Source organism: Heterodontus francisci, chromosome 9 (assembly GCF_036365525.1).
Source record: "Heterodontus francisci isolate sHetFra1 chromosome 9, sHetFra1.hap1, whole genome shotgun sequence".
In the NCBI taxonomy this organism is placed as follows: domain Eukaryota; kingdom Metazoa; phylum Chordata; class Chondrichthyes; order Heterodontiformes; family Heterodontidae; genus Heterodontus; species Heterodontus francisci.
The window spans coordinates 71,471,178-71,496,417 of NC_090379.1; the positions used below are offsets into that span (position 1 = coordinate 71,471,178).

Below are 25,240 nucleotides of genomic sequence, written 5' to 3' on the forward strand. Positions count from 1 at the left end.
ATTTCCAGCAGGTGGCAGCCTTCTCCATTTAAGCAGTATACAGCAATCGGATGAGCTAAGGATGTCAGTGTTTCTTGTAATTGCTCCCAGTCTATTTGTTGCTTACTTATGAATTAACTTGCATTTATTGAACTAAATCATTTCAATCATTTAATTACACCTGAGGAGCTGAACTATAATTGCCTGCAGCTAACCAGGATCTAATGTGGCTTCAGCTGTATTAATTTGATGTTTACTTTTCTGAGTGCTAAAAGCATTAAAATGATTGCGCAATGGAATTACATTTTGTTAATTGCTGGCAATCATTAGCTTGGAAATGGTACTGAAGAATGACTGTAAATTATGGAGGGATAAAATTTATGATATGAACAATAGGGCAGTCTGTCTTCTTTTGAAATGCCCATGAGATTATTAAAAATTGCTTTCTTTCTAAGTCTTGGTATATTAAAAGACTGAAATTATTATTCACCTTTTTTGTAGTTCTATAACTGCATTGACTGAGACATGTACAGTACATTTAATTAATGTAATAAAATATCTGCATTTCAGCTAATCCAAAAGTAAATGAGGAACTGAACGAAAGATTGCCTGTTTCTAAGAAGCGCCATTGCTGACAATTGAAAAAGGAGCTTGAGATTTCATTGGAAAAGTTCTATAAAGAGCTCAACGAATTAGCAGTTAGGTGAGAAGATAATAGAACATCCTGAAATCTCCGTCATTAATGCACTTTTTGGATTATGGCAGCCGAAAAGTGCTGTGTACCTTTACTTGTCCTGTAATTTGCTGTAAATTTAATGTATTTAATTGCTTTGAGGTGAAACATATGCACAATGAATTTTGATTGAACCACTTCAATTAGAGGTACCAGAGTTTATGCCTTTTTTTAGCTGGTCCTTGAGAATGACAACTAAAAGTAATGTCAATACTTCAGTCTTTGACAAAGTGCAGATGGCTACAGAAAGTAATATTTAATTCAATACTATTTATTAAGCACACAGTTAATATTCAGCTGTTGCTTTTTGCTGCCATTTGCCCAACAAAAGCTCAACATGGTCCTGTTTTTAAAAAAAAAAGTCTCAAATATGCGACTTAAACAAATCCCATCATTAATTGCTGGAATTGTTCAATTCAGAAAATGTTCACATGATCCAAATGCAAGAACCAAAAATGAAAATTAATTTGTCTTTCATTATAAACTTAAACAGTTGTTTTGTAGTTGCAATTTTTTAACATGAATATTTTGGGTGCTGTATAAAGGTATTTAAATATTGGACTTCTCATGTTTTTAAACAATTCTCACCAACATGGTATTCTCAATTATTCTTGAATTTTTGGTATTTTTTATTGCAGATCTGAAAACTTGGAGGAAAAATTAAGATCACAAAGAGACCAAACTACATCTGAAATACAAATGGAAGGTTGGTGAAAAGATGAGATCTATCACAGACTGCATTATTGTGAATGTTAAAGATATTGTCTCGCTGCCTTTTCCCCTTTTTAAAGAAATCAGTTAATTTTATATAGAAACATACAAAGGGGAACAGCAAAGAAAATGGTTGGAATAAAACTGCTGTGACATCTGCAGACCAGGTTTGTTCTCCATAGTTACATCCCTGTATTCTGAGCAAGAGCTACTTTTTGTTTAGGACTTGCACTTTACAAAAAAAAACTTTCGATACAGTTGCTGGTTCTTAATTACTGTTTCTCAGCTGAATTTTTTAATTCATCTAAATTTTAATTGCACAGCTATATGTTCTGGGACCTTAAAGTAATAAAACTCCAAATTGAGTATTATTGATAAATACTTCAAGATTATTTAAGCAATGCAACTTGGAAATTTTAAGTGGGTAACATCTGTTTAGTATTTCTTCGACATGTTTATATTTCACCAACTGTAATTCTTTACTTTATTACTTAGAATTTTGCAAAGTTTGCTGCAACATAACAATTCCTAAGTATAATGAAATATTTCCAGTTTCTCTTCAACAGTGCTGACACGATGCATCATTTTTTTTCTGAAGGCATATAATTGAAATATATAAACTTTCATTATTCCTATTTTACAGAGCAATTTATATACTTGCTTAAAACTTCATTTCAGAAAGTAAAAGTAATAACTCTTCACAAATGTAATTGGCTGTTGAACTCGCATCCAAAACAGTAGAATGTAAGTAGAAACTGTACAGTGACCTTGTCGAACTGCAGCTTGAATACAGTATCCATTTCTGGCTGGCAGGTAACGAGGGAGACATTCAAGCACTGGAAGCATTGCAGAGAAGAGCCATAAGACAAATCATTAGTCTCAGTAGTCTGAGTTATGGGGAAAAAAATGGATTGATTGGGACTTTTGAGCTTGGAAAGTGGGCATCTGAGGAGTGGTCTTGTATACATGCATAAGATTGTTTAGAGTATAGAAGAATATTGCTTTAAATTAAACTGGGAAGTAGAGCTAGGGAACATGGATTCAAAGTGGTAAAATGTAATTTTAAGGCTGATGTCAATAATTTTTATTTAGAGTGATCAGAGCAATAAATATGCATTCCCTTAAGGACTAAAACTCCCCCACAGGAAAAGTGGCTAAGAACAGAAGTTAACGATAGTATTAGATTTAAGGAACAGGCTTATAATGTTGGCAAAAAACGTAGAAAGCCTGAGAACTGGGAGGATTTTATAATTTAACAAAGGATAACCAAGAAGTTGATAAAGAAAATAGGAGAATAAACTAGCAAGAAGCATAAAAACAAATTGTAAAAGTTTCTATTGGTATGTAAGAAAGAAAGGATTAGTGAAATTAAATAAAAACGAGAAATGCTGGAAATACTCAGCAGGTCTGGCAGCATCTGTGGAGAGAGAAGCAGAGTTAACGTTTCAGGTCAGTGACCCTTCTTCAGAACTGGCAAATATTAGAAATGTGAAAGATTATAAGCAAGTAAAGTGGGGGTGGGGCAAGAGATAACAAAGGAGAAGGTGTAGATAGGACAAGGTCACAGAATAGCTGACCAGAAGGTCATGGAGCAAAGGGAAACAATATGTTAATGGTGTGTTGAAAGACAAACCATTAGTACAGAGAGGGTGTTGGTGAAATTAAACATGGGCCCTTTGCAAGCAGAGAAATTATAATGGGGAATAAGGAAATGGCAGTGACAGTAAGCGAATGCTTTGTCTCTCTCCTTGCGGTAGAAGGCACAAAAAATTCCGGAAATAGTGCAGACCAAGGGTCTAGTGAGTATGAGGAACTTAAAGATAATAGCGTTAGTAAATAATATTACTGAAAAAAGTAATAAGCCTAAAAGTCATCAAATCCCCTGGACCTGAAGGCCTGCATCCTAGGGTTTTAAAAGATGCAGCTACAGGGATAGTGAATACATTGGTTTTATCTTCCAGAATTCCCTAAATTCTAGAATGGTTTTGGCCGATTGGAAGGTAGTAAACAGAACTCCATTATTCAAGGAAGAAAGGAGAGATAAAACAGGGAACTGAAGGCTAGTTAGCCTGAAGTTCGTACAAAACACAAGAAATAGGAGCAGAAGTAGACCACATGGCCCATTTAGCCTGCTCCGCCATTCAATATGATCATGGCTGATCTTGGCTTCAATTCCACTTTCCTGCCTGCTCCCCATATCCCTTGATTCCCTGTGAAACCAAACATCTATCTATCCCAGCCTTAAGTGTATTCCACAGTCCTCTGGGATAGAGAATTCCAAAGGTTCACAACCTTTTTGAGTGTAGTAATTTCGCCTCATCTCAATCCTGAGTGATTGACCTCTTATTCTGAGACTGTGCCCCCGCGTTCTAGATTCCCCGACCAGCGGAAACAATCTCTCAGCTTCTCCTATCAAACCCTTTCAGAATCTTGTATGTCTCAATTAGATCGCCGCTCATTCTTCTAAACTCTAGAGAATATAGGCCCAATTTACTCAGCCTCTCATCATAGGGCAACCCCCCTCATCGCAGGGACCAATTTAGTAAATCTTGGCTGCACCGCTTCCAGTGCAAGTATATCCGTTCTTAAATGTAGAGACCAAAACTGCACACAGTATTCCAAGTGCGATCTCACCAAAGCCCTGTACAGTTTTAGTAAGACTTCTTTTATTCCTGTACTCCAATCCCCTTGCAATAAAGGCCATCATGCCATTTGCCTTCCTAATACCCTGCTGCACCTGCAAGTTAACTTTGTGCATTCCTTGTATGAGTGCCCCCAAGCCTCTCTGAACATCAACACTTACCAGTTTCACACCTTTTTAAAAAAAATTCTACTTTTCTGTTTTTATGACCAAAGTGAACAATTTCACACTTCCCTACATTATACATCGGGAAAATGCTAGGATCTAGTATTGGGGACATGGTAACAGGACACTTATAAAATCATAATATTAATCAGCAGAGTCAGCACTGATTTATGAAAGGGAAATCGTTTTTGACAAATCTGTTCGTTTCTCAGGTTGTAACTGGTAAAATGGATAAGGACGAACCAGTGGATGTAGTCTATTTGGATTCTTGAAAAGCCACACAAAAGAGGTTATCACATAAAATCAGGGCTCATGGGATTGGAGTTAATATATTAGCATGAATTGAGGGTTGGTATCGGACAAAACAGAGAGCAGAATAAGCAGGTCATTTGTGGGTTGGCAGGCTGTTAACTAGCAAGATACTGCAAGGGACAGTGCTTAGGCCTTAACTGTTTACAATCTATAGCAATGACTTAGATAAAGGGACCATGTGTAATGTATCCAAGTTTGCTGATAACAAGTTAGATGGGTGATCTGTGAGGAGAAACAAAGAGGCCGCAAAGGGATATAGTCCAGTTGAATGAGTAAGAGCATGGCAGATGAAATACGATGTGGAGAATTACAAAGTTAACGTGCAGGTACAATAAACAATTAGGTTAGCTTTTATTACAAGGGGACTGCCGTATAAGAGTAAAGAAGTTTTACTGCAATTATATAGAACCTTGTTGAGACTACAGCTGGAGTATTGTGTAGTTTTGGTCTCCTTACCTCAGGAAAAATATACTTTCCTTGGAGGCAGCGCAGCAAAGGTTCACTGGGCTGATTCCTGGAATGAGTGAATTGTCCTATGAGGAGCGATTGAGCAGACCAGGTCTATATTCCCTAGAATTTAGAGGAATCAGTGGTGATCTAATTGAAGTATATGAAACTATTAAAGGGCTTGACAGGGTAGATGCTGGGTTGATGTTTCCCTGCTTGGTCAGTATAGAACTAGGAGTCATAGTCTCATCATGGGTTGGCCATTTAGGTCTAAGATGAGAAATTTTCACTCAAAAGGTTGTTAATCTTTGGAATTCTCTACCCTAGAGAGCAGTGGATGCTCAGTGATTGAGTATATTCAAGATAGAGATCGATAGAATTTTGGGTACTAAGGGAATTGGGGATAGCGCTGGAAGGTAGAGGTGAGGTAGAAGATCAACCATGATCTTATTGAATAGCAGAGCAGGCTTGAAGGACTAAATGGCCTACTCCAGCTCTTATTTCTCATGTTCTTGTATGTTGATTAAAGTTCCAGGTAAATTAATAAAGCAAAAGCCTGGATTTAAGAAATCATTGGATGTTCGAGTAGGAGGACATTGGGATCTCTCAGGAAAGATGAATTAAGATGGGCCAAAAGGCCTTCATCTGTAATTACCTGAGGATAATAGATCTCCTTAAACAGTTTTAAAACATCTGGAGTATACAACAAAGCTGTGAGTAAACAAGAGCAGTTAATTGCATTCTTTCAGATTCATAATGTGTTGTAGTGATATACCTGTTGTAATTAATGCATGCTTCTTTTGAAATCTTAACTGTGTGCTGTAAGAGGTAACAAAATGATCAAATTGTCCCTACTCACTTCCAGCAGCTTATACTCTCTCCTTTTGACAACACAAGAATATAGATTTTCATATCTTGGACCTGTTTTTCTGTCCACAATTGATACTTAGCGTGCAGCAATTATACAGCTGATATTTACAAAATTGTGATTTTACGCAGCTAGACAGTTAATTGTAACATAACATACTGAGAAATGTAGATATTTTCTTACAGGTTTTAAGTCACCTGTGTCCAGTGTTTTTGAAACCAGTGTCCTAATATCACCCAGCTTTAATCATAAATGTACAGAGGTAAAATGGCTGGAATGACAATGAGCGATAAACAGAATGTTTACCTATCCCTTATGAGCTGATGCTGATATGTAAATTTATTCTCCTCTGTTGCACAAATATACATTCTGGCTCTTGCTTAAACACTTCAGAGGTCTTAGTCAAACAGCTTTAATGGTGTTTCCAATATTGTGAATGTGTGACATTTGATGAATGTCTTGTGCAGTTTGATATCCAAGGAATAGTGTGAATGAAGGAGTCATTGATAACTACTCCACCACAGTGAGATAATTTATTATTTTACTGTTCATATTCAGCTTGACATTTTTATCTGCAGAAGGCAAATTTCATTTGAAATATCTAATCTAAGATTTATTTTGGATATTGGCTTTTTCCTGTTGATCATTGAAAGAGTTCCCAAAGGAAATTGTGCATCCAGTTTCAGATTAAGTCGAAGGTCTGCAGTTGTTAAGGGAGTTCTACATTTAACACGCATGCATACATATTCAGCCTGTATTGTGAAGAAAAATTAAGGTAGCAACCCAGGTTTTGGAACAATGTTGCTAAAAGTCCTATATTTGCTGAATGACAGAGGGTTATATGGCAGCATTTCATTTTATTATTCTTTTTAAATTCATGTTTGTCTTGGTGGCTTGGATGAGAATACTAATAAATGTCTCAACAATCCAGACTAGAAATCCTTGGCAACAAAGCTGCACAGAAGACTCCTCTGATCTCCAGTTTGGAAACTGAGCTTTTGTAAAATAATTGTCCACTCTCTAACCTGATAATCTGATGTATTAAAGTCTTTGTGCACTCTAATTTTGATATTAATGTTATCATTTAAATAGATAGACATTATATATTAATCGTCAATTAATGATATTACAGCAATTATAAATTAATCATCACCAAAAATAGAAGCTGAGAATTTACTGAAAAGTTTTGATGTACCTACAACACAAGAGCACATTGCAAGGATCCAACCTACAGAAAATTTGCATGTAGCTGATTCTGTTGAACATTACTATATGTGAATTTCATAGCTTGGAAGCAGCTTAAATGATCAATGCCCCAAAAATCTTTTACTGTTCAGTTACATAGTTATGCCTTCATGCAAGAGGTTTACTTGCTCGAGTAGATTTAAGCAAATAATGTGCTCACATGTATGTACCTTCAATAATTTAGCCACATCATGGCCCAAAGCCTTCTGATGTTGGCGTAATGAGATTTCTGAAATTTATTCACGATATAAATAACATTTTTCTTACTAAGGTCTTAACTATACTCAGCCAAAATACTGTCAGTCTCGGTGCACCCTAAATTTTAAGGACTCTGTTACATGTTTTGAAGGATTATGCAGCTGGAATGTCTTTTCCAATAGGATTATCCCTGTTCTTTCCTTCTATTATTACGCAGAACAATAGCAATTACCTGTATTTATATGGCATCTTCAACGTAATAAAGCATCCCAAGGTGCTTCACAGGAGCATTATAAAGCAAAACTTGACACAAGCCACAGAAGGGGATATTAGGCCAGATGGACAGCTTGGTCAAAGAGGTAGATTTTAAGGAGCGTCTTAAAGGAGGAAAGCGAGGAAGAGAAGCGGAGAGGTTTAACGAGGGAATTCCAGTGCTTGGGACTTGGCGACTGAAAGCACAGCCACCAATGGTGGAGCAGTTAAAATCGGAGATGCTCAAAAGGCCAGAATGAGATGAGTGCTGATATCTCAGCAGGTTCATAGGATCATAGGGAATAGGAGCAGGAGTAGACCATTGGGCCCGTCGAGCCGGCTCCGCCATTCAAACAGATCATAACTGATCATCTACCTCTACCCCATTTTTTCCCCCCACTATCCCCATATCCCTTGATGTCATTGGTATCCAGAAATCTATTGATTTTCTATCTTGAACATGCTCAATGATTGAGCTTCCACAGACCTCTGAAGCAGAGAATTCCACAGATTCACCACCCTTTGAGTAAAGAAATTCCCCCTCATGTCAGTCTTACATGACCTGCCTCTTATTGTAAGACTGTGTCCCCTTGTTCTGACTCAGCAGCTGGAGGAAATGTCCTACCACGTCTACCCTGTCAATTCCTGTAAGAATTTTGTAAGTTTCAATGAGATTACCTCTTATTCTTCAAAACTGGGGGTGAAGGAGATTATAGAGGCTGAGGGGGGTGAGACTCAGAGGGATTTGAAAACTAGGATGAGACTTTTAAAATCAAGGTGTTGCTTAACCAGTAGACTGGGGAGATTTCAGAGGTAGGTCAATGAGCACAGGGATGATGGGTGAATGGGACTTGGTGCGAGTAAGGGCACAGGCAGCAGCTTTATTTTGTAACCTCAAGGTTACAGAGTGTGAGAGGCCAATCAGGAGTGTGTTGGATTAATCAGGTCAAAAAGCAGCAAAGACATGGCAGGCAGTCCCTGCAACAGTTCAGCGAGGCAGGAGTGGAGCCAGATAATGCTATGGATGTGGAAACAGGTGGTCTTTGTGAAGGCGCAGATATATGGTTGGAACCTCATCTCGGGGTCAAATATGACACCAAGGTTACAAAGTTTGGTCTAGCCTCAGACAGTTGCCAGGGAGAGGGTTGGAGTCGGTAGCTAGGGAACAGAGTTTGTCATGGGGACTGAAGACAATGGCTTTGGTTTTCCCAACATTTAATTGGAGGAAATTTCTACTCATCGAGTACTGGATGTCAGACAAGCAGTCTGATAATTTAGTAACAGCGGAGGAGTTGGGAGAGGTGGTGGTGACTGTCGTCAGCGTACATGTGAAACTTAGCATTGTGTTTTCGGATGATGTCATCGAGGGGCAGCATGCAAATGAGAAATAGGAAGGGGCCAAGGATAGATCCTTGCAGGATACTAGTGGTAACAGTGCAACTGCAGGAAGCGAAGCCATTCCAGGAGGTACTCTGGCTATGACTAGATAGTTAAGAATGGAACCAAGTGAGAGCAGTCCCACACAGCTGGACAATGGTGGAGAGATTTTGGAGAAGGATGGTGTGGTCCACTGTGTCAAAGGCTGCAGAAGGGTTGAGAAGGACAAGGAGGAATAGTTTACCTTTGTCACAGTCACATCAAAGTAACAAATGACATCCTATAAGAGCTGTTCGGTACTGTGGCAGAGGCAAGAGAGTCAGAGCGTGGCACAATGACTGAAGCAACAGCAACACAATATTACTCAAAAGTGAAACTGTATCTGATAGGGATGCTAACCTCAGAAGGTAATTCTGAATAATAGTTGCCTTTTGACACTGGTTTGATGTTGCCCAAATTAACATCATGATGATGATGTGAAAATTAATCTTTGGTTCTGGACATAGCAATGAAGCCATTGTCTTTTCAGTTACATGTAAAAATGTCAGGCATCTGAACTGGACAACTGAGTTTGAACTGCGACTGAACGGAGATTCACATTTCCTTGGTGATTCTTGCTACACCAATAAACAAGAAATTTCATACTCCACACAATACAAGTTTCCTAACTTTATTTTAAAAAGTCCGATGAACAGCAGTACAACCACATGTGGTAAATTTTATTATCTATGGGGAATACACCTTTCTAAAAATAGCTTATAAAGTTGAACACAAATAGGTAAGAATTGCTGGTGCTGCATTTGCACTCATTTTGGGGTTTATGTTCCAGGGTAGGCAAATGAACTCTGCAGGAAATTTCAGCATAAGTTTCTGTCTGAGAGTAAATTTCAGTGCAATTTTTACATAGATGCAATCCAGGAAATTCAGGGCATTTCAAAGCTAGATATGTTATCTCAAGGTCCAATATCCAGTTCCAGAAAATAATGTAAGAAGTATTTCTTTGACAGATCACTATCTCATCACAGCTGATAAATTTTGCACTGATGGTTTCAAACTTTGCAATTTTTAAGAATTTATATTTCAAGATTCAGGTTGCCTTAAATTAAGTTTAGAAGTGGTGGTCCTCATTTCTAATTTCTAAAAAGAACAAGTATTCGATACTCATTGTCCTAAAGAATATGTTGTTAATTGTTAAACATTGGATTTTAAAAGTCATTTGTGGAGCCATTTAGCATAACAAAATCTGTGCTAACCATTGTTACCTTTACTTGAATAAGTGAATACCTGAATATGTTAAATAGATAGAGGAATCATACAGCTTCCTAAAGTGCACATTGTCTTGTCCTGCATTCTTTTGGGCCTCCTTATCTCGAGAGACAATGGATACGCGCCTGGAGGTGGTCAGTGGTTTGTGAAGCAGCGCCTGGAGTGGCTATAAAGGCCAATTCTGGAGTGACAGGCTCTTCCACAGGTGCTGCAGAGAAATTTGTTTGTTGGGGCTGTTGCACAGTTGGCTCTCCCCTTGCGCCTCTGTCTTTTTTCCTGCCAACTACTAAGTCTCTTCGACTCGCCACAATTTAGCCCTGTCTTTATGGCTGCCCGCCAGCTCTGGCGAATGCTGGCAACTGACTCCCACGACTTGTGATCAATGTCACACGATTTCATGTCGCGTTTGCAGACGTCTTTATAATGGAGACATGGACGGCCGGTGGGTCTGATACCAGTGGCGAGCTCGCTGTACAATGTGTCTTTGGGGATCCTGCCATCTTCCATGCGGCTCACATGGCCAAGCCATCTCAAGCGCCGCTGACTCAGTAGTGTGTATAAGCTGGGGGTGTTGGCCGCTTCAAGGACTTCTGTGTTGGAGATATAGTCCTGCCACCTGATGCCAAGTATTCTCCGAAGGCAGCGAAGATGGAATGAATTGAGACGTCGCTCTTGGCTGGCATACGTTGTCCAGGCCTCGCTGCCGTAGAGCAAGGTACTGAGGACACAGGCCTGATACACTCGGACTTTTGTGTTCCGTGTCAGTGCGCCATTTTCCCACACTCTCTTGGCCAGTCTGGACATAGCAGTGGAAGCCTTACCCATGCGCTTGTTGATTTCTGCATCTAGAGACAGGTTACTGGTGATAGTTGAGCCTAGGTAGGTGAACTCTTGAACCACTTCCAGAGCGTGGTCGCCAATATTGATGGATGGAGCATTTCTGACATCCTGCCCCATGATGTTCGTTTTCTTGAGACTGATGGTTAGGCCAAATTCATTGCAGGCAGACGCAAACCTGTCGATGAGACTCTGCAGGCATTCTTCAGTGTGAGATGTTAAAGCAGCATCGTCAGCAAAGAGGAGTTCTCTGATGAGGACTTTCCGTACTTTGGACTTCGCTCTTAGACGGGCAAGGTTGAACAACCTGCCCCCTGATCTTGTGTGGAGGAAAATTCCTTCTTCAGAGGATTTGAACGCATGTGAAAGCAGCAGGGAGAAGAAAATCCCAAAAAGTGTGGGTGCGAGAACACAGCCCTGTTTCACACCACTCAGGATAGGAAAGGGCTCTGATGAGGAGCCACCATGTTGAATTGTGCCTTTCATATTGTCATGGAATGAGGTGATGATACTTAGTAGCTTTGGTGGACATCCGATCTTTTCTAGTAGTCTGAAGAGACCACGTCTGCTGACGAGGTCAAAGGCTTTGGTGAGATCAATGAAAGCAATGTAGAGGGGCATCTGTTGTTCACGGCATTTCTCCTGTATCTGACGAAGGGAGAACAGCATGTCAATAGTCGATCTCTCTGCACGAAAGCCACACTGTGCCTCAGGGTAGACGCGCTCGGCCAGCTTCTGGAGCCTGTTCAGAGCGACTCGAGCAAAGACTTTCCCCACTATGCTGAGCAGGGAGATTCCACGGTAGTTGTTGCAGTCACCGCGGTCACCTTTGTTTTTATAGAGGGTGATGATGTTGGCATCGCGCATGTCCTGGGGTACTGCTCCCTCGTCCCAGCACAGGCATAGCAGTTCATGTAGTGCTGAGAGTATAGCAGGCTTGGCACTCTTGATTATTTCAGGGGTAATGCTGTCCTTCCCAGGGGCTTTTCCGCTGGCTAGGGAATCAGTGGCATCACTGAGTTCCGATTTGGTTGGCTGTATGTCCAGCTCATCCTGCATAGTAATGGTTAATACCCTGTTGCATCAGTACTAACTTGTTAGGATTTTAGTTGTAATTATTAAATCATACTGCTAATCCAACCAGAAGATACATTTCAGTATTTTCATTACTACAGTAGTGCCTTCAACTTCTTATGAAGCAGAATAATAAAATCTAATTTGAATTATATCATTTTGTGAATAATTGCAAAAGCTTAGTTATATCAAATCAAACCAACCAGTCTGACAGCCACATTAAAAATTGCAAGCATGTCAAATTAACATTTGATATCTTGAAGTGACATGGCATTCAATAATCTACTTGAGTTTCACAGGTTGAAAATGTTGTAATTCAGTTTCTACGGCTCTGATTAGTATCTGATCATCCTTCGATTTCCAAAATATGAACTCAGTCCCTACTTCACCATGGGATTGAATGTACAGAGCAAGGAGGGTAAGAGAGTAGATAGGAAAAGAAATAGGGACACCTGGGAGGCAAAGGACATGGACCAATGGTACAAGATAAGATTTCCAACAAGTTCCATGACGCAAAGGGGACACTGATAACTCTAGGGATTTGTTATGGATTGAAATGAAAAGGATAGCTTAATCTATATAGAGATAAATTATGTGCAAAAAGATCATGCTGCTGGTGGACTTCAAGTAACCTGTCAAAGCAATCTGGAATCTGAACGGTTAAATGTAATGTTGTACTGAATTCTTGGAATACCATAAGAGGTAATCTTAACCAGTAATGACAAGTGACCCCAATAGAACATTGAGAACTGAAACAATGGTATCCCAGGGCAACATTGATCTTAAAATGATTAAATTTGACATGATTGGGGTAATTATTGAAAGGTTATGGAGAAGGGCAACCAGAATGATTAAGGGGGTGGAGGGATTGGATTATGATGAGCAATTCAGTAAATCATGTCTGTTCTCCCTGGAAAGGAAAGGTTGAATGTGATGTGATTGCTGTTTTTAGGATTCTAAAGGGACTAGATAATGCAGGCCATGACCAGCTATTTTGCCTTGTCTAGAACAGTAGAGTCAGGGGACAGGCCTGCGCTTGAAGGGGGGTAAATTCAAAACTAATCTATGGAAGCCATGACCTCAATTTTAACTCCTCCCCTAATGGACAGGAAAGGGTTGGGCAAGGAAATAAAATGCTGAGCTTATCCCCCAACCCATCGGATTTCTGGATGCTTCTATGGAAACAGCAGCCTTGATTTTAATCCCTCCCCCCAACAGGCATAACTCTTTATTTCATGAGGAAAAGAATGGTGCAAAGGAAAATGGAATTCCCAACATACAGCATGAGGATAATGCAGCCTGTGATCATGCAGCTTTCAAATAATGGAACATGTGGGAATGGCTTAAATGATGCAGGTTTTAACGTACTCCTATAATCTAATCATAAAGGACAAAATATTGCAACACCCAGGTGCAAACCCTCCGTAATTCATTTAGCCTTTTTCTACCACTTGTATGAGATGTTAACCCAGTGTTTTGAGCAGAGATGGGTGCGGACTGCTGTGTACTTAAGCTCCTGTGATGGGCGCGGCCGATGATCTCTGGTTGCTGGAGCCCGTGACGAACCTTCCACTAACTGCAAATCCCTGCACTTCTGCAGGGGCAGTCTAGGCCAGCTGGAGTTAACGCACCATGTCTGGTACTGGTTGAGGAGTGCAAATAGATGAGGCGTGCAAACATCTTGAGAAAGCATTGCATGTGCCTTGTCCATTCCGCCATCTTCCCTCCCCAGGCAGTAACCAATCGGTCTTGCATGTCTGCAGGAGAGAAGATTGGAGGAGATCAGTAACTCCTTGGAAGCCCCAAACTACTCTGTCCACCAATCTGTCCTGTATGGAACATATGCTTTCACCCAGAATGTGCTCAGCAACTATATGAGCCTGTAGTCAGGCTACAATGGCTGGCAGCAGTGACTTGTGAGTGTCCAGCTATGATTTCCGTGGAGGTGGTCATATGCTCATGGTACATTGCAGATTTGAGAAACCCTTTGGCCACCCCGACACATGGTGGAATTGGACTCCTCCATTCTTCCTGCCGTAGTGGACAAGCCGTGCTTTCACAGCCACGTCTCCTTCCTTAACAACTGTCTCCAGCTCTGGCTTATTCCATGTGGATTCCAACTGAAATTCCACCCTTTGAGTTTTGGATCCACCTACAATTACAGGTATCTCGGAGATGTTCAACTTTCCTTGAGCTGCTATTCTCACCACATCCTAAGATCCGCATTCAGTGCCATGTGACATCACATGCACATTTTTGACCTCTCTCTTCAGCAGCACCAACTCACTCTATTTCAAAGCTGTCCTAGATCACAGTTTAATTTCATCCTTCGTCTCATCTGATGCCTTAACAAAAAACTCTTTATCTTCCAATACCCCTCCAGATCTTTCTTCCCCTTCACTTTCTTCTGACCCCATCTCTTCTTCTGATCTCCTCTCTTGCCATGTATTCATGATAACCTTCGACCTTTCCCTCTCTGATCCTGAACAATCTGTCCTTAGTAAAGGATTCGGCTTTATTCCCTCATGCCCCTACCTCAATTAATTTCGAGCTCAGCATGATGTTGAACTCTTCCGTCACTTTCGCCTCCGTACCCCACCTCTTTGACCAGGAGCCCTTCCCCCTGCACAGCGAACCCTTTTACCCATCTCCAGTAGTCTCCTTCCAACTGAACCACTCCCTCTGGCCTCTTACCCGCTGTTGATCTTTTCATTGAGAACTGTCGGCATGATATCGGCCATCTCAATTTTTTTGCTTCCCTCACTCACTCTAACCTGTCTCCCTCTGAACTTGCCTCGCTCCATTCTCTCAGGTCTACCCCTAACATTGTTATCAAACTAACCTCTACCTAGCAGAGGCTGAACGCTAACTCTCTGACACTTCCTTCTGCCTCCCCCGGACCATGCCCCACTATCGAACGTCAAGCCATTGTTTCGAGGAGTGTCGCTGACCTCATCTCGTCTGGAGATCTTCCCTCCAAGGCTTCCAACCTCATGGTCCCCCAACCCCGAACAGCCCACTTCTTCCTCCTTCCCAAGATCCATGAACAGGAGTACCCTGGCAGTAACATTCGCGCCACACAAGTGCAAGGCAATGGCCATCTCCAACAAGAGAGAATCTAACCATCTTCCCTTGACATTCAACGGCATTACCATCGCTGAATCCCCCACTATCAACATCCCAGGGGCTACCATTGACCAGAAACTGAACTGGAGTAGCCATATAAATATCGTGGCTACAAGGGCAGGTCAGAGGCTAGGAATCCTGAGGCGAGTAACTCGCCTGTCCACCATCTACAAGGCACAAGTCAGGAGTGTGATGGAATACTCTCCACTTGCCTGGATGGGTACAACTCCAACAACACTCAAGAAGCTCAACACCATCCAGGACAAAGCAGCCCACTTGATTGGCACCCCATCTACAAACATTCACTCCTTCCAGCACCGACGCACAGTGGCAGCAGTGTGTACCATCTACAAGATGCACTGCACAATGCACCAAGGCTCCTTAGACAGCACCTTCCAAACCCGTGACCTCTACCAACTAGAAGGACAAGGGCAGCAAATGCATGGGAACACCACCACCTGCAAGTTCCCCTCCAAGTCACACACCATCCTGACTTGGAACTATATCGCTGTTCCTTCACTGTCGCTGGGTCAAAATCCTGGAACTCCCTTCCTAACAGCACTGTGGGTGTACCTACCCCAAATAGACTGCAGCAGTTCAAGAAGGCAGCTCACCACCACCTTCTCAAGGGCAATTAGGGATAGGCAATAAATGCTGGCCTAGCCAGCGACGCCCACATCCCTGAATAAAACAAAAGAAATCCTATTATTTCAACCTGGTCCTGCCCCACTGAAATGATTAACAGTTTCCAATTTCCTGGCCCTAACTGTCACCTCTTCAGCATGGACGTCCAATCTTGCTACACCTCCATCCCCCAGCAGGATGGTCTGATGACTCTCCGCTTCTTCCTTGAATGGAGGTCCAACCAGTTTCCATCCACTACCACCCTTTTCCTCCTGGCTGAACTTGTTCTCACATTGAACAACCACTCTTTTAACTCATCTCACTTCTTCCATGGGTCCAAGCTATGCCTGCCTTTTTGTGGGATACGTGGAACATTCCTTGTTCCAGTCCTACTCGGGGACCCCCTTGCTCAACTCTTTTTCCACTCCAGTTCTGATGAAGGGTCATCAACCTGAAACACTCTTTTTCTCTCTCCACAGTTACAACATGCTGTTTAACAGGCTTTTGTTTTTTGCAGAACAGTAGCTAGAATTTCATGTAAAATTATTGTTCATCAATTTTACAATTCTTATAAAATGAGATTTACTGCATGTTTACATGGGAGGGTTCTTATAGCTATGCTACAGTCTTTTCCTCTTGATGTTGCCCTCCTTTAACCCATGTGGTCAGATGATTTACTTTGTGGGCATAGCTTCTATTGGTCTTGCAAGTATGTGGAACATAAAACATCCTAGTTGATGGCTGCAAAGGCCATCCAGGTGTCAGGCATAGTTCAACGTTCCACACTCACTTCTAAGTCTTGGGTTCAAGCCCTATTGCAGAAGTTTAAGCACAAAATCTAGGCTGGCGCTTCAGTATAGCACTGAGGAAATGCTGTATTGTTGAAGGAACCATCATTTGGTTGAAACTTTTAATTGCAGCTTGTCTGTCCCTTCAGTTTAATTTATCATTTATTTCCATGGTGTTAATGGAACGTCACTGTGTGAAAATTGACTGACTGTTGTGTTTCCCTACATTTCATCAGTGCCTCTCGTTCACACCAGCATACGAATTAGGAGCAGAAGTAAGCCATTCGGCTCCTCGCGCCTACTCCACCAATCAATAAGATCATGGCTGATCTGTTTGTGTTTTGAATTCCACACTCCCATCTACCCCCGATAACCCTGGATTCCCTCGCCAAACAAGATTCTATCTACCTCCGCCTTAAGAATATTCAATGCCCCTGCCTCCACCACCTTCTGAGGCAGAGTTCCAAAGTTGCACAACCCTCAGAGAAAAAAGTCTCTCTTCATCTCTGTCCTAATTAGGTGACCCCTAATTTTAAAACTGTGCCCCCTAGTTCTGGACTCACCCACAACAGGAAACATCCTCTCCGCATCCACCTTGTCAAGACCTTTCAGGATCTTATAAACTTCAATCAACTCTCCCCTCACTCTTCTCAACTCCATTGAAAACAAGTCCAGTCTGTCCAACCTTTCCTCATTAGACAATTCGCTCATTCAAGGTATCAGTCTAGTAAACCTCCTCTGAACTGCCTCCAACGAGTTTACATCCTTCCTTAAATAAGGAGACCAAAACTGCACACAGTATTCAAGATGTGGTCTCACCAATGCCCTGTATAACTGAAGCAGTTCAAAACTAACGTGTTGACTGTGAACTGCTTGGACACCCTGAGGTCGGGAAAGGCTGCCAGTGGAGCGGTCTTTGGCCCCATACTCATTTTTTACTGCTGTCTTCAGTATCTAAGTTTCATTGGAAGCATAGAAGATGATATGATGACAATTATGTGCGGTTGAAATTGAAGGATTATTTGCGTAACAAACAGCGGAAGCAGCATGCGATAGTACTAAGCGATCCCATAACCAACGGATCAGATCTAAGCTCTGCAGTCCTGCCACATCCAGCCGTGAATGGTGGTGGACAATTAAACAGCCAACTGGAGGAGGTGGATCCACAAAAAATCCCATCTACAACAATGGGGGAGCCCAGCACATCAATGCAAAAGATGAGGCTGAAGCATTTGCAACAATCTCCAGCCAGAAGTGCCGAGTTGATGATCCATCTTGGCCTCCTCCTGAAGTTCCCAGCATCACAGATGCCAGTCTTCAGCCAATTTGATTCACTCCAATGATATCAATAAACAAGGGAAGGCTCTGGATACTGCAAAGGCTATGGGCCCTGACAATATTCCGGCAATAGTACTGAAGAACTGTGCTCCCGAACTTGCCGCACCACTAGCCAAGCTGTTCCAGTACAGCTACAGCACTGGCATCTACCCGGCAATGTGGAAAATTGCCCCAGGTATATCCTGTACACAAAAAGCAGGACAAATCCAACCCGGTCAATTACTGCCCCATCAATCTACTCTCAATTATCAGTAAAGTGATGGAAGGTATCATCAACAGTACTATCAAGCGGCACTTGCTTAGCAGTAACCTGTTCACAGGTGCTCAGTTTGGGTTCCGCCAGGGCCACTCAGCTCCTGACCTCATTACAGCCTTGGTTCAAATAGGGACAAATGAGGTGAGGTGAGAGTGACTGCCCTTGACATCAAGGTAGCATTTGACCGAGTATGGCATCAAGGAGCCTGAGCAAAACTGGAGTCAATGGGAATCGGGGGAGGGGGAAACTCTCCGCTAGTTGGAGTCTTACCTAGTGAAAAGGAAGGTGGTTGTGGCTGTTGGAGGTCAATTATCTCAGCTGCAGGACATCTCTACAGGAGTTACTCAGAGTAGTGTCCTCAGCCCAACATTCTTCAGCTGCTACATCAATTACCTCCTTTGAGTCATAAGGTCAGAAGTGGGGATGTTCGCTGATGATTGCACACTGTTCAGCACCATTCTCGACTCCTCAGATACTGAAGTAGTCTATGTAGAAATGCAGCAAGATCTGGGAAACATCCAGGCTTGGGCTGATAAGTGGCAAGTAACATTCGTGCCACACAAGTGCCAGGCAATGACCATCTCCAACAGGAGAGAATCTAACCATCTTCCCTTGACATTCAATGGCATTACGATCACTGAATCCCCCACTATCAACATCCTGGGGGAATTACCATTGACCAGAAACTGGACTGGAGTAGCCATATAAATATCGTGGCTACAAGAGCAGGTCAGAGGCTAGGAATCCTGCAACGAGTAACTCACCTCCTGACTCCCCACTGCCTGTCCACCATCTACAAGGCACAAGTCCAGAGTGTGATGGAATACTCTCCACTTGCCTGGGTGACTGTATTCAAACATCACTCAAGAAGCTCAACACCATCCAGGACAAAGCAACCCACTTGATTGGCACCTCATCCACAAACATTCACTCCCTTTGCCACCGACATACAGTGGCAGCAGTATAGACCATCTACACGTTGCACTCAGCAACGCACCAAGGCTCCTTAGACAGCACCTTCCAATCCTGCGACGTCTACCACCGAGAAGAGCAGGGGCAGCAGATGAATGGGCACACCACCAACTGCAAGTTCCCCTCCAAGCCACACACCATCCTGACTTGGAACTCTATCGCCGTTCCTTCACTGTCACTGGGTCAAAATCCCAGAACTCCCTTCCTAACGGCACCGTTGGTGTACCTACCCCACATGGACTGCAGCAGTTCAAGAAGGCAGCTCATCACCACCTTCTCGAGGACAATTAAGGTTGGGCAATAAATGTTGGCCTGGCCAGCGTGCCCACATCCCATGAACAGATAACAAAAATACGGTATACACTCACTTTTTTGAAATTTGGAGGGAAGCATAAATGCTCCCTTTTGTGCAATACTGTTGGCTGTCTTTCACATGAAACATTCAATCAAGGCCTGGTCTGTTCTCTCGGGAGGACATAAAGGATCCATGCCACTATTCACTGTAGGGCTGATGAGTTCTCCCTGCATCCTGGCCAACAGTTATCCTTCAATCAACAGGATGAAAGCAGATTATCTGGTCATTTATCTCTTGGGGATCTTGCTGTGCACAATTTGGCTGTTGTGTTTTCCTTCATTGTAGCAGTGAACTGCATTTCTAAAGTAATGCATTGGCTGTAGTGCTTGGGATGTCTTGTGGTTGCAAAGGGCATTGAGCTATAATTTGCTGTGACAGCATATTTAATGTTATGACCAAGGCAGGAGGAGTGCACTGTTTGTTCAGTTCCACTTCTCCACAGGTCTTAACATATTCTTTTAAGTTTTCCTATTGTTGAAACAGTCAATCGGATACTACTATTTTCTCCCTAGAATAGAACACACTAAACACATCAGAATTATCAGTTTATTATAAAACAAGTCTTAACTAGTAACAAAGTAAAACAATAGCACATAGATCACATTTTTAAATATCCAACATTAATTTTTTTTAAAGTCCTCTTTTCTATCTTAACCAATTTTTAAAGTCACTTTTTAACCTTCATCCCTTCACACTCGCATTCACACACACATATTTCTATATTTCTATACCTAAATCGGATAAAGTAAAAAAAAAGGAATTTTATATCAGATTTCTATGACAGACAAAAAAAAACACAAATAAGTCACTTGCTCATTTTTTGAAGTAGACAGCAGATGATGCGACACTCTGTACCAGACTAGCACACAGTCTAACTCCTGAGCACATGTAGTCAGGATCTTTGCTCTCTTCAGGCGGCTTTGAAAAGCAGTTTAGCAGCCTCATTGCAATACAGGAACAAGATGAAATGACACACTGAAATTCACTGAGTCTTTTAGGGAATTGCGAGAACACGAGATGGGTTGTAGTCTTGTGTTCTTCCTTGGAATTCTTTCATTTTTCTGTGCTTCTTTGGCACTTTAGCAGCATTTGACTTTTATCTCCTTCCAGACTTGACACACGCACACTCTTTTTGTTGAACAGCTTGGCAGTTTTCCACCCAGATGTTCTGTGCCTGGTACTAGGCTTGTCCAATTAAAGAGTGTTTGTCAGTTTTCTGCCCCTGTTGCCATGGCTTCGGCTCAAAGCCTAGCCCAAGGGCAGCACAGTGGCGCAGTGGTTAGCACTGCAGCCTCACAGCTCCAGCGACCTGGGTTCAATTCTGGGTACTGCCTGTGTGGAGTTTGCAAGTTCTCCCTGTGTCTGCGTGGGTTTTCTCCGGGTGCTCCAGTTTCCTCCCACAAGCCAAAAGACTTGCAGGTTGGTAGGTAAATTGGCCATTATAAATTGCCCCTAGTATAGGTAGGTGGTAGGGAAATATAGGGACAGGTGGGGATGTGATAGGAATATGGGATTAGTGTAGGATTAGTATAAATGGGTGGTTGATGGTCGGCACAGACTTGGTGGGCCGAAGGGCCTGTTTCAGTGCTGTATCTCTAAAACTAAAAAAAACTAAAAACCAAACCAGGTGACAGACCGTACCACTGTTGTGAATCCAGCCCTCACTGTCCCCTTGTTTAAAAAGCATTTATCCAGCTTAACTTAAATTTCTTTTTTTTAAAAATCATTTTAACAGAACAGAGTCACTTTCATAACACTAATAATATCTGCCTTTAATTAGACATGCCTTGCAAGTTTAAGTTTCTCAACCTTTTGCATAGTGGGATGACATCGCAGCGAAGGAAGCAGAGCATGTGGGATCTGAGTGAACAGGGTAAGCAACTGTGAAATCCTTAACCAATCAAGTTGAAGTATTATGAAATTAACAGCGTAAGGATTGAGGAAGTGTAAATTAGAGTGGGTGAGTTCAATGCCAAATCAGGTACATAAGAGAAATAAAGGCAAATATTATATATCGAGAGAAAAGAAGAGACAGCAAGGAGGGGTTTCAAAACTTGATTTTAAAAGTGTTAAAGAAAAATAATAACAATTAAAACCTGAAAGAAAGTGACTCAACACTTTTATAGTAAATTTTCAGTGCCAGAGAGATTGACTGGCAATAACTAATAATCAGCACATCCACACAACAACATATTTATGTAGCACCTTTTAACAGAATAAAACGTTCCAAGGCCCTTCACAGGAGCAGTTTAAAATTAAGTATGACAATGAGCTACATGAGATATTAGGTCGGATGACCAAAAGCTTGATCGAGCACAGCCACTAATGGTGGAGCGCTTAAAATCGGGAATGCTCAAGAGGCATTAGATGAGCGCAGATATCTCTCAGGGTTATGGGGTTGGAGGAGGTTCCAGAGATAGGGAGGGGCAAGACAATGAGGAATTTGAGTACTAGGGTGAGAATTTTAAAATTGAGGCTTTTTTTTAACCGGGAGCCAGTATCGGACAGTGAACATGGGTGATGGGCGAATGGGACTTGGTGCGAGTTGGGATACAGACAGCAGAGTTTTGGATGGCCTCAAGTTTATGGAGGCTAGAACATGGGAGGCCAATCTGGAGTACATTGGAATAGTCAAGTATAGAGGTAACAAAGGCATGGCAGGGAGTCCCTGCAGCAGATGAACTGAGGCAGGGCTGAGTCGGGTAATGTTATGGATGTGGAAACTGGTATTCTTTGGCATAGATATATGGTCCAAAACTTATCTCATGGTCAAATACGATACCAAGGTTGCAAATAGTCTGTTTTAGCCTCACACAGTTGCCATGGAGAGGGTTGGAGTCAGTAATTGGGGAAGGGAGTTTGTGTAGGCAATGGCTTTGATTTTCCTAATATTTATTGGAGGAAATTTCTGTTCATCCAGCATTGGATGTCTGACAAGCAGTCTAATTGAGGCAGTGGAGAAATTGAGAGAGATGATGGTGAGGTAGAGCTGGTGTGCTCCATGTACATATGAAAACTGACACATTTACAGATGATGTCAATGAGGGACAGCATGTAGTTGAGAAATAGTATGGGGCCAAGGACAAATCCTTGGGGCACACCAGAAATTATTGATTGGGAAGAGAAGCCAAGAAGCCATCGCATGGAGATATTCTGACTATGATTAGATAGATAAGAATGGAATCAGGCAGGAGCAGTCCCAACCAGCTGGACGACAGCAGAGTCGCATTGGAGGAGAATGGTGTGGTCAACCATGTCAAAGGCTGCAGATGGCTCAAGTAGGATGAGGAGAAATAATTTGCCTTTGTCACAGTCACATAAAATGTCATTTGTGACTTTGATAAGAGTCATTTTGGTGCTCTGGCAGGGGCTGAAACTACATTGGAGGGTTTCAAACATGGGGTTCTGGGAAAGATGGACACGGGTTTAGGAGGTGACAGCACATTCAAGGACTTTGGAGAGGAAAGGGAGGTTGGAGATGGGGTGGTAGTTTGCAAGGACAGTGGACTTGGGGGTTGATTTTTTTGAGGAGAGGTGTCATGACGGCAGATTGAGAGGAGAGAGCGGCAACACCTCAGGAGAGAGAACCACTAACTATTGGCTAATGTGGGGACCAGGAGGGGAAGTTTGCTAGCTAGCAATTTAGTGAGAATAGGCTTGAGGGAGCAGAAAGTGGGTCTTGGGGACAAGATGAGCTCTGAGACGGCATGAGAAGAAATGAGAGAGAAACCAAGATAAAGATAACAAGGTCAGGGCTAGAGCGGCGGGGGGAGTGGTGGGGGGGGTGAGCTTTAGAGGAAGTCAGGCCTGGTGGGCTAGTGGAAGGGATGGACATGGCAGAGGCAGCTGATCGATGGTCTTGATCTTGGTGACAAAGCAGTCCATGAGCTCCTCGTAGTGTTGGATATGAGGGTTGTGGAGACGGGGAAGAAGATTTAAGAAGATGGTTTGTAGTAGAGAACAGAAGCCAGGGGTTACCTTTGCATTCCAGGATATTTGCATTCTTGGAATAGTGAGCAGTTTTATCGTATGAGAGCAGGACCCAAGAGTGTTTTATGATGTTCAGCCAGATCTGGCGGTGCATGGCTAAACCAGTGGTCTGCTACATCCTTTCAAGTCTGCATCCCTTGGGAGCGGAGATGAAGGCCTGGCCAGGGTGAAAGAGAGTAATGGTTTTCTTGGAGACTAGGGCATCAAAGGTGAGGATGAGTGTATGGTTGAGCAATTCAGTAACTGCAGAAATGTGACAACAGAGGGCCAAAGGCTAAACCGTTGGGATTTTGAAAGTACAGTTGTAAGTGAATTGGGGCACAGTTTTTTCCAGGGATGGATACAGAAGGAGGTAGAATTGGGGCATGGAAGGGGGATGTGGGTGGAGAGTGACACAAGGAAGTGATCAGTAATGGCCTTATCTGTGATTGATTTGATGGGACTAGCAAGAGCACGTGAGATGGCAAAGTTGAGAGGGTGGTCATGAATATGGGTTGGGGAGTTTACATGGAGGGAGAGATTTAGGAAGGATAAGAGGGCAGTGTACACAGGAGAGAGAGAGAGTTTAGTTTAGTTTAGAGATACAGCACTGAAACAGGCCCTTCGGCCCACCGAGTCTGTGCCGACCATCAACCACCCATTTTATACTAATCCTACACTAATCCCATATTCCTACCACATCCCCACCTGTCCCTATATTTCCCTACCACCTACCTATACTAGTGGCAATTTATAATGGCCAATTTACCTACCAACCTGCAAGTCTATTGGCTTGTGGGAGGAAACCGGAGCACCCGGAGAAACCAGGGAGAACTTGCAAACTCCACACAGGCAGTACCCAGAATTGAACCCGAGTCGCTGGAGCTGTGAGGCTGCGGTGCTAACCACTGCGCCACTGTGCCGCCCTACATTAGCAGTAATTATCCTCAAGGAAATGGCCTCTGGGAATCAAGTAGCCATATCCATGATAGTGAGTATATATTGGTGTCCCGCTTTTGCTTTCGTCAAGGGTCCTACACTGTCTACCAAAATACTACTAAATGGTGGCCCAATAACTGGTATGGGAATTAGAGGTGCCGGTTTTATGGCAGGTTGCAGTTTTCCCACAATCTGGCACGCATGGCATGTCCTTGGTAAGACCTGGCCAGTAATAAGGTTGACTTATACGTGCTATGGTTTTCCAGATCCCCATATGTCCTGCTATAGGAATCCTATGCGCTAACCTTAATAATTCCCAGCGATACTTAGATGGTATCACTACCTATCGAACATCCGTCCATTCTTTATTTGCAGGTCGATGAGGCAGTCTCCATTTCCTGATCAGAATCCCATCTTTAACATAATAGCCTTCTGGAACTCCTTTTGCCTCAGCTTCTGACAGAGCTGATTGTGCCACTTTATTTAACTCTGGATCAGTTTGCTGTGCTGTGATCAGAGAAGCTTTGTTAAACATCTCATTTGGATTATCTAAATCCCCAAAGAAAGTTTCAGATATTTGGCTATATGTCTGTATGCCAATTTTACTCCGACAATGGAACGTGTTTAGCCATTGGTCGGGTTACTACACATGAAGGAAAAATTCCTGGAACTTTTTCCTGTAATTATCCTGCCTCTTTAACTTCACTTAATTTCTTCCATAGTCACAGAGAAACCAATATTTTTGCTCTGGCAAAATCATTCCCTAGG

At 42.4% G+C, this 25,240-nt stretch overlaps 1 protein-coding gene across 14 annotated transcripts in view; it reads left to right on the top strand.

The window, feature by feature from the left end:
• The window catches only part of mipol1 (mirror-image polydactyly 1), a 383,877-nt gene that overhangs the window by 87,110 nt on the left and 271,527 nt on the right, over positions 1–25,240 (top strand). For all 14 annotated transcript variants that reach the window (XM_068038331.1, XM_068038333.1, XM_068038330.1 and 11 more), the window contains 2 exons: positions 550–682; positions 1,351–1,418. In XM_068038331.1, the coding sequence (XP_067894432.1) occupies positions 1,412–1,418 (7 nt within the window). In that variant the 5' untranslated portion in view covers positions 550–682; positions 1,351–1,411. The remainder of the gene's footprint in view (positions 1–549; positions 683–1,350; positions 1,419–25,240) is intronic.